The sequence below is a fragment of the Apteryx rowi genome, unplaced genomic scaffold (genome assembly GCF_003343035.1).
Source record: "Apteryx rowi isolate R43461 unplaced genomic scaffold, aptRow1 scaffold_71, whole genome shotgun sequence".
In the NCBI taxonomy this organism is placed as follows: Eukaryota; Metazoa; Chordata; class Aves; order Apterygiformes; family Apterygidae; genus Apteryx; species Apteryx rowi.
The window spans coordinates 178,308-187,644 of NW_020450994.1; the positions used below are offsets into that span (position 1 = coordinate 178,308).

General features: G+C 40.9%; 1 protein-coding gene across 1 annotated transcript in view; it reads right to left on the bottom strand.

The window, feature by feature from the left end:
- Positions 1-6,678, bottom strand: part of EGFLAM (EGF like, fibronectin type III and laminin G domains) — a 58,547-nt gene extending 51,869 nt beyond the window's left edge. Inside the window, exons 1-2 of the mRNA XM_026087278.1 lie at positions 6,547-6,678; positions 4,281-4,364 (exon numbers count right to left, since the gene is read on the bottom strand). Coding sequence (XP_025943063.1) covers positions 4,281-4,364; positions 6,547-6,678 — 216 coding nt within the window. The remainder of the gene's footprint in view (positions 1-4,280; positions 4,365-6,546) is intronic.
- Positions 6,679-9,337: the final 2,659 nt, after the last annotated feature.

A 9,337-nucleotide genomic window follows, 5' to 3' on the forward strand; every position in this document is an offset into this window, starting at 1 on the left:
GTAATGTCCTCTCCATGAACATGGAGCTGGGCATACAGTGAGTATCTCTGAGATCAAGTATGTTTTAATCTTCTAGGATCGACACATTAGTGAATGGGTAAAGATTTCGGACATCATCAGACTACCTTGTACCATGGCCATCTCTGCTGCAGGAGCTGTTTAGGCAGGCAGTCTCAGGGAATACCCCCCACACACCAAGGACAGTGTGGAATTTGATTCTGGAGAAGAAATGTATCTCCTTTTACCCCACTCTCTGAGGGGTAAAACATTTCATTTCTTCTTCTGCTTGTATTTAGGAGAAGGGTCTTAAAACCAGGTGTTCTACATCCTAGAAGAGAAACAGTGGCCTCATGGATATGGAATTTGGGTAACATATGGAAGGGAACGAGTAGCTTTCCTCTTCACTCTCTCCCACTTGCCCTGTATCTTTTTAAAGCATGAGATCCAAACTTRGACATTATATTCCAGATGAAGCTTTACTAATACCAACTGCACTTTCTTGTCTTAAACATGACACTCTTGCTAGAACCCTGCTAAATGACATTTGCTATTTTCATTACAATCTCACTCTCTTGAATAAGGTGAAGTAATGTGATGCCTTTTCCTTGGTGGAGTCAATCGTGTATAAGAACTATATATCCCTCCAAAAGCTGGAAAGAAAGCCTTGATTTGCCAGACAGCTTGTCCTTCCCTCAGCTGTGTTGATAAAACTGTTTGTGAGGCTGTGTGGTAAGCTAGCTCCCAGAAATTATTTGGATTACAAATTATTTTCCAAAGAAAATCTGTTTTCTGTTTTTTTTTTTTCTTTTCGTTACACTGAATTACAGTGCAGCTGCAGAAACTGAGCTGTTGGTTGTAATGATACCTGATCCCTTGATACCTCCTTCCCTGCACTACTGGTTTCAGCCAGTCACTCCCCATTTTGTACTTGTGTGTTTGGTCATTTGATATGGAGCACTGTTGCTCTCCACGGCTCGGTACCAGACCTAAAACATTCCACCTTTAAAATCTGCTAAATTTTCTTGCTTTTTTTTATATATATTTGTGCCCTACTTCATGGATATTATACCCAGAAGAACAACAGCATTAGTAAATTGTACTGCATTTGCACTTCTCCATATTGCTCGCATTTATATGTTTATATTATGAAATGATTAGTACACAGATACAATATATTATGCAATTGCTAATGTACAGATACACTAATGCATACATGCACACAAACAGGCGATCCAGTTCAGGTCTCATTACAAGTCTCACACAACTCAGAGAAGCTTCTGAGCAGGCAGTGGAGTCATATCAGTAGAGGAGGCTTAGGGACAGAAAGACAAATAATACAGCCTTAACCACAAAACTTGCAGATTACTGTTGAGTTTGGTATGAATATAACAGAAAGCATTTCAGCAACAACACCACTTCCTGAGGATTAATGACAGCTGGGATCTGATTAATCCCAGTTGGTTATACTTTTCCACAAGTACCCCTCAGAAGTATTATTTTTATCAAGTAGAGAAAGCAGCCCAGCATGGAACCTCAACTCTGAAATACCATAATCCAAACTCAGCTTAACTGGGATAGAACCAGACAGTCCTGGTTCAAGAGCATCCTGAAGTCTCATCCAGACACTGGCCTCCTACAATCCAATCAAATTACCCGTATTTCAGACAGTGAAAGTCCCACAAGATCCACTGACTTCACGTGATTTCTCCATTTCGAGATCAGATTTCAGAAGAAAAGTTTGCAGGAGACTGTTCATGTTAGGGGTTTCATTAGACATGGAAATCACTGCCCTCATACTACCCTGAACTGAGCACAGCCTGCTAGTTTCCTCCCTCCTAATGAGCTGGATCCATTTACTGTTCACAGGAAGCAGAATGGACGGAGTGCAGGACTGGAAATAATTAATCTGAATAATTCACCAGCTGCAAAGCCATTGAAAGGGTTAGTATTTCTTTTAAACCTATTACATAAGAGCTGTTAGTCTCCCACTCCTTCCTACTGCGTGTTTGCTTTGCCTGCCCATGTTTCCAGTGATCTCTCTCCTCTCCTCTCTCTGGACTGTCTCCGACATTTTCCTCTCCGTCTCCGCTCACACTCCTGGATGCTTTGTTCTCTCCAATCACTGTGTGTCTGACTACCTGGCTGTTCAGGTCCCTGCAAGTTTTCACTGCCTGAATTTATCTCATTCTTACACACATCTCCTCAAGCAAAATAACATATCCATAAATATTTTTGATGACTGACAGAAAAGATTACCCATTTCTAAAATGGAAACCCATATACCTGTACAAACATACCTTCACAGAGTGCTTCTTTATCTCTAGATTTTGAACGTAAGCTATTTGTCACATTTTCACTACAAAGGACTCTGTGTAAGTGCTAAGTAGAATCAACATTTGAGATCAATATGGAAACGTTTTTGTGGGTGAATCTGTGGAAAGCCAGGATCAGAATGTTCAGTGTTATTTTAAATCACAGCTGTTACAGAGTTTTATGAGAAGCAATACTTACAAAAATTGCTTGTCCTTCAAGTTGACCCTGGGAAAAAGTGAAATAGGACTTGTTAATGAAGTACCGTACTAAAAGTGATGGCAAAACCACATAAATAATGGGTCAGTGAAATAAAACACGGCCAGTGTTGCATCATATAATATTCTTTGTGGCTGCTGTTCATCTGAGTGAGTACTGGAACACAGAATCTGTTCTCCCAAGGAGTAAGAATTGCTGTTGTCAGGATTAAGAAAAGAAAGAATGTGCTGTTTGATCTTTATTGGCACTACCAGCAAGAATGTTTTTTGGGAAAAAAAACAAATGAGGAATACAGAAATAAACATCAGAATGGAGAAAGTAATGCATAAATAAATAATTTATCATGGCAATGAGACTCTTTCATTCACTATATTCCCAGAAACATATAGGAATCAGAACTAACAACTACAGTGACTGAAAAATGCAGGAATATGAGGATTCCTCTCATTCATGCTTCCCATAGGGAAGGTTTCTGAGCACTACCCAACATAGATTAGAGGATATCAGTGAATGCATTTCATTGAACATCAAGTGGGGAGGCAAAAGGAAGAGAGGCGAGGAAAAAAAAGGAGAAAGAAGATGAGTAAAAGAGAAAGGGGGAAAAATGAAGTTGTGAAGAAGAATCACAAAATAAAGATCACAAAAGCCTGCAATGCTCCTCTGCATGCACACATAAACCTTCAATTCCTGTGCTGGTAACATCACTGTTTCAAGGACAGACTGATCTTTCCAGTGCGTGGTATTAAAGCACTCTCCTCACAGCACCAAACCTGAGACACTCTTTCGAGCAGTGCCTTTGTGCTTTGCCTCAGCAGTGGCTGGAGCATCACTGACCCTGCCTTGCTGAACTCTAAGAGCAAGGTCCTCCACACTGTAGAAATGCCTGCATGTTTTGAGAAGACCCTTTAAAAGCAGATAGTATCAAAACAATCCAGAAGCATGGAGGGATTGCTTCCATCTCAGYACTAATCGCTGAGCAGTGCAGTAGAAGAGAAGGGGCCTTGTTCAACTGCAAATGGAAAAGGAAGGTGAAATTGGGCAGAAAAAGGCATGGAGGAAAGAGAAAGGGAGAGTGAAATAAGTGAAGAAAAAGAGGCAGATAAAAGGAAAAACAGAATTGAAGGAAAGAGGAAAAATAGGAAGCAATGAGGAAAAGCTCTGTTTTTAAGAATAAAAAAGTCAGAAGCTGAGAGAATCTTAACAGAGACAGACTTTCACAAATGTACTTAGAACAGCACAATTAAACTTCAAATCCATACTTCTGGAGGCCAGATTCTCACATACGCAAATAAAAATACACCGAAAACTGTGTGCATCCTCTAACTCACAAACTTACCTGGGTCAGACACTGCAATATGTACACACAGATGTTGAGACTCTTAACTGTGCATAATGGCAGAGTCATGCAATTCCCCTTTCATGGGGGAAGTGCAGTGAATCCCTTACTGAAAATACACGTTCAAAATTGGAAGTTATATTTTAGTAAATGCCAGAGGTCAGTGCAAGTAAAATGCACAGCAAGTACCAATAGTTTTACACTAAAAATTAGTCAGACAATGAGAAGTAAAAATATATCACAGCCTTTTGACTGGATTACAAAATATTATGATTTGCTTCTTGCTTAATACAAGAGCAGATCTGGGGCTTGGATCCTGGGCGTAATTCACAAAGCAACAGCAACTAGAGAGTTGGAAGTTCCCTCTTGCAAGCTCCATTCTAGCGCCTGACTATTGATGAAAAGAAATGCTTACCATGCTAAGCATATCCAGACTCAGGGGAACATCGTGTGAAAGTGGTTTGACTGTTTTGTCTTCTTCAACCTCCGAGTAAAAGACCTTGGGAAGAAGATAGAGTCAAGCCAGTTCAAGCAGTAATGCAATGCTTCAGAATGATTTAAAAACAAGCGCTGTTATCACATTGTGGACAGCATTTAAGTTTATGATCTCCTACCTTTCCAAAGGTATGAAAAGCTAGCACCCATTGACATTCCCTTCACATTTGTTAGACCTTGTCATCATGACCAAATGACACCATCTTACTGTCTATATGCTAATGATGCAAAACACAGCCTAGCTTTCAAGTCAGACTTGAACTGACAACTTTAATTGTGCATCATCTGGCCACAGTTCGTTTGAACAGGTGAAGATTCATGTAACTGGTCTGCACAACTTAGGCATTTTACTTCATATAAGGAAGCTACTGACATTGTGTGATTATGCAAATTGCTTTATCATAAATGTCTCTCTTCACATCTATTCATGAATATAGGAAACTAATGAACCACACAGAATTTAATTTCCTAAGCACAGAGAGACCTTGAGATGCCAGAGCATCCAAAACTAACACCAAGCAAAGATGGTTTAGGTACAGCACTATAAATGCTATATTTGTCATCGGTTTTATTATCATGCCATACATGAGCTCAAGAGTTAAACTGCGGCTTGGATATTTCATCTACTGAATGAACAGTGAATAATATTTCTCATATGTGACTATAATGTATTATAACTGTTTTGAAAATATTATGACATATGGAAAAGTCACTTAAACTAGAAGAATTTCCAAGCAGTCAATGTCCTTTTTTTGGAGTTGATACCAGAACTGTAAGCAATATCCCAGTATTCACCCCTCCAATGCCATATGCAGTCCTATTTGCTGCACCTCTGTTTTTACACAGAAGAATGGACCAAACTACCTACAGTGCCTGGCAGAGAGAGGTTCTGGCCACAGCAGATGCTTCCAGGTGTGCTATATTACTCATACTTTTACAACAATAAAAACACCTCTGTAGGTGTGCTGCATCAGTGTCATTTACAAAACCACGGGATGAAGGGGTATGTGTACCAGCAAAATTGGTTTCAGGAAAGCCCCTCATGCTTCTGGAGTACATCAGTATTACAGGCAGTAAGGAGTTTTCTGCTCACACCTTTTTATGTAAAACTGAATTTTAGATTATGTCCATTTTTTCTGGAAATTTCAAAACCTTTCACTGAAAATGCTAACCGAATCACAACTTTTGTTAGTTTCTGTAAAAAGGGAAAATGACCAATTCTAGTAGATATGCTAYGTCTTTGGTGCTAATTTGCCCAGGCAAAATCACCTCCGATTGATTAAYTTCCATTTTGGGACTGAGCTTCATTGCCATGGAACATCTAATAATGCCAAGTTACAATCCTTCTGTTGATGAATAAATGACACATTTGTGCTCACTGCTTTTCTGCATGCACAGTAAAACATCCTGCCCAATTTAGGCTAGCCACTCGGTTTCGTCCAGCAGGCAATTTGGGGGAAGGGGGGAGAGGGGAAGGGACTGAGAGGGGCCAGAATCCTCCCTACAGAATTGCTGGGTGAAACAAGGAAATTTCTGGACTTCTTCAAAGGAAATTCACCACAGAGGGGGGGGGGGGGGGGATAAAACAGGGTTCTCTGTGATAGTTAAGGCCAAAGCTGGGCTCCCGGTGATGTTATGCGGTAGAGAATCTATCAAGAGGAGCACACCATGGAACTGCCTCCTTTCCCTGCGCCTACTGCCARTGTGGGAAGGTAGGAGTTTAGCTTGGAAGAGCTCTTCCTGCTAATGCAGTTCTCAGGCTGGAAGTATGAGCCAAAGGATCTGAATGGCCCTGAAATCACTACAAATCTTCCTTCACCTGCACAGTGTAACACTGACCTGCTCTGCTGTATTTCTTTGTTCTATCAATCAACTGCAAAGAGCTTTGAGATCCTTGGGTGGAAACCACAACAGAAGAGCAATCTATTCCCACTACAAGCCATTGGCATGCAACCCAAATTCCCATCACTGCTTGCTTCTAAAACACAAACTGCTAATTTCTTAGAGTTACAATTCAATCAGTTCAAGTCCACCGTCCCCTGAACACTTTCTGGGCAATGACATGATTTGTCATTGCTTTGCTTGTCATTTGCCTTGCTGCTTGCAGTTTCCTTAGGAGTGATGCATAGGTCTGAGGCCATGCAGTGTATTGCAGTTCTCTACTAACAATATAAAGATTTACTCACTGTATATCCCGTGACGGTGCTTGCATGCTGCTTTGGCATTCTCCATTGTACGCTGAAAGCTGTGCAGTTCAGTGAATCCAGCAGAATATCTAGGGGAGGCCCCAGCCTATCTGCTTCAAAACAAAATGACATTGTATAAGAAGTCACAGGACAGAAYCTCTCTCCTTTAGTCACCTGGCAGGTATGTATTTAAAGAGGAACTGATATGTRCTACTCTCTTTTTTAAAGACTGTCAYAGTCCACAACTCATACTCAAATTGGTTGTTACCTACCCTAGAAACATGGTACTGATTCCCTCCTCTGATTCCTCCCCTGGAGGAGGAGGAAGAGGAGGAGGAGAGCAGGCAGGACAATGGATGCACCTCAGACTCCAATGCCACCAGCAGAGGAGGTATCACCCCCCCTTACTTTTCCCATCCCCGAACTTGGTCCTTCTCCCTGCCCTGCCTGCAGGGACAGAGCCTGGTCCCCTGTGGAGTTAGTGAGCTAAAGCAGTGCTCAGAGGGTGCTGACAGGCACCACTGTCAGTCCACGGTAGGCAGCGGGAGGAGAGACCAGGAGACAGGGGGGACAGCCCCCTTTTTAGTTGTAATGAGCTGTTAATCAACTCATGACAYGTCATGTTCCTGCACCTTCACTCAGTAGCATTGAGTTTCCCCCTCATTCCCACAGGCTTCAAGTCCAACAGCGAAATCCTTGGGCTCTGGGAGTGTCCCTCCGGCCTATTACCTGCATTAGATACCAGCTGCAGGTCACTCATACAACCATTCCCACATATGTCTAAATGTATTTCTAAGTTCATCTCCTCATTGACCTTCTGTTTCTCCTCAGTGATGAGGAAAACAAAACCAGTGACGAGGAAAACAAAATGCCTCATCCTCACCCCATGCTGCTTTGGCACAGGCTGAGAAATCTCATTTATGAGTGATCCAAGAGATGGACAATCTCCTGATCACCTCCAGAACTTCAGTTCCTCACTATCGCTACAGATGGGAGGGACAATTTTAGAAGTAAGCCTGCAAAGCTTAACTTGATGAGAAGCGAATGATGGAGGGGTCAGTTCCTCCCTCCCCCTCGCTGGCTGCTGAGGGTTGGATGTGGTTTATAACGACGGGCTTCCTTGTTTCGCTGCTGCATGCCCAAACTGATCTTTCGGTCTTGCCAAGATCAATCAAGTCTCTCATCAGATGAAAAGGGAGGAGGGTATGTTTATAGCACTATATTGATCTCAAAGTATCTGTCTCCCTCCTTTTACACTGTACAGGTCAGCATTTCAATACAATAGCTAAATTAACTACTGCAAAACAAAAAGGTGGGAGAAAAAAAACCCTGAGATCCATGTCTCTAGTTACATGTTAGCAACTGTATTTACTGTATGAAAAAAGAGGCAGGTGGAAGAGTTTGTCTATTCTGCAACCAGAGTAAATTTCTAGTGCAATACAAACTTCATTACCTTACTCAACTTCTTAAGGAGATTTTTCAGGGTGTTCCTAATTTTTGAATACATAATGTTTCTTGCCAAAAATACTTTTCCATTAACTGAGAAGGATCATTAGCTTTAGAAAAACAAAGGTACTTTATCTAGTAAAATAATAAGGATCACAAGTCAACCATCCCCTTAAACTCAGTAAAATTCTGAAAAGAAACTCTGTCATTTCTAATCAAGCCTCAGGGATCTTGAAGCACTTGCAGGGCCTCTCCTGTAATTGTAATGAAAGCACAGAGCAGGCATCTGACCTCTGAAAATGAAACAAATGATGAAGATGTTGTGTACATCGAGTATGGCAAGCACTAAGCTGTACTTACCTGGAGAAAAGACAGTAACAGTGTTGCCCTCCTGCTTGAAAGGATTTAGCTGTTTTCTAGGAATCTTCAATGCAACTCATGTCCCCAAACCATCTCTCACACAGTGTTTGTGGGCTGTGGGAATCATTTTGAGGTTGACTGTGTATGGATTATGTGATCAGGGCCAAGATTTTCAACACAAGTTCTCTAAATAGCCACCATTCATGCTCTTGAAACCTAACCCACGTCATAAACAACTGCAACAGAGAACTGATCAAGATATTAAAACAGCAACTTCAATTTTTTGAAGGCAACARATCTACTATATATAGTTTTTTGCATGCCTTTGCCTATGAAAATTGTAAGCAAAGGCTAAGAAAATCTGATTTTCTTGACTAGTTCTGAGAAAATATCAAGAGAAATCAAGCTACTGTAAAGGTCATTTTAAAATATGAAGCAAACCTACATCAGATTTACACTTGTCACTTCCACCAACATACTTGATTTGAAGCTAAATACAGAACTGAACAGCTTACAAACTCTCCACAGGATCAATCAACAATACTTGAAAAGTTAAAATAAGAGTAGAACTGATATTCTGGTCTTTTTAGGACGGACTCTGCATTTTTCTGCTACTAGAAAACTTTTTGTTCTATAATTTTTAATTTGAAAGACCAAGTGTGACTAGACGGAGTCTACACTTTACAGTAAACACAAATGATTGTTTTCTTCATCCTTTTACATATTTATTCTTCCACTCCATTCCAAGTAATCCTGGATAGTGCTAGGTGCTATGATGAAAGGATAAATATAAACAAGGTTTAAGACAGCCTAACTTCCTTCACCACTCAGTCCTTGTAACTGAAGCTTGAGCCATTCGTTCTTAAAAAATATTCCCAYGGACTTCAGGATGAGTCTTTCCTGGGCAAAGGCTGTGCAAGGACCGTATGCAAAGGGCTACTCATGAAGACCTGTCTTTTTGTTGAAACAATACAGGGAGAAAAAA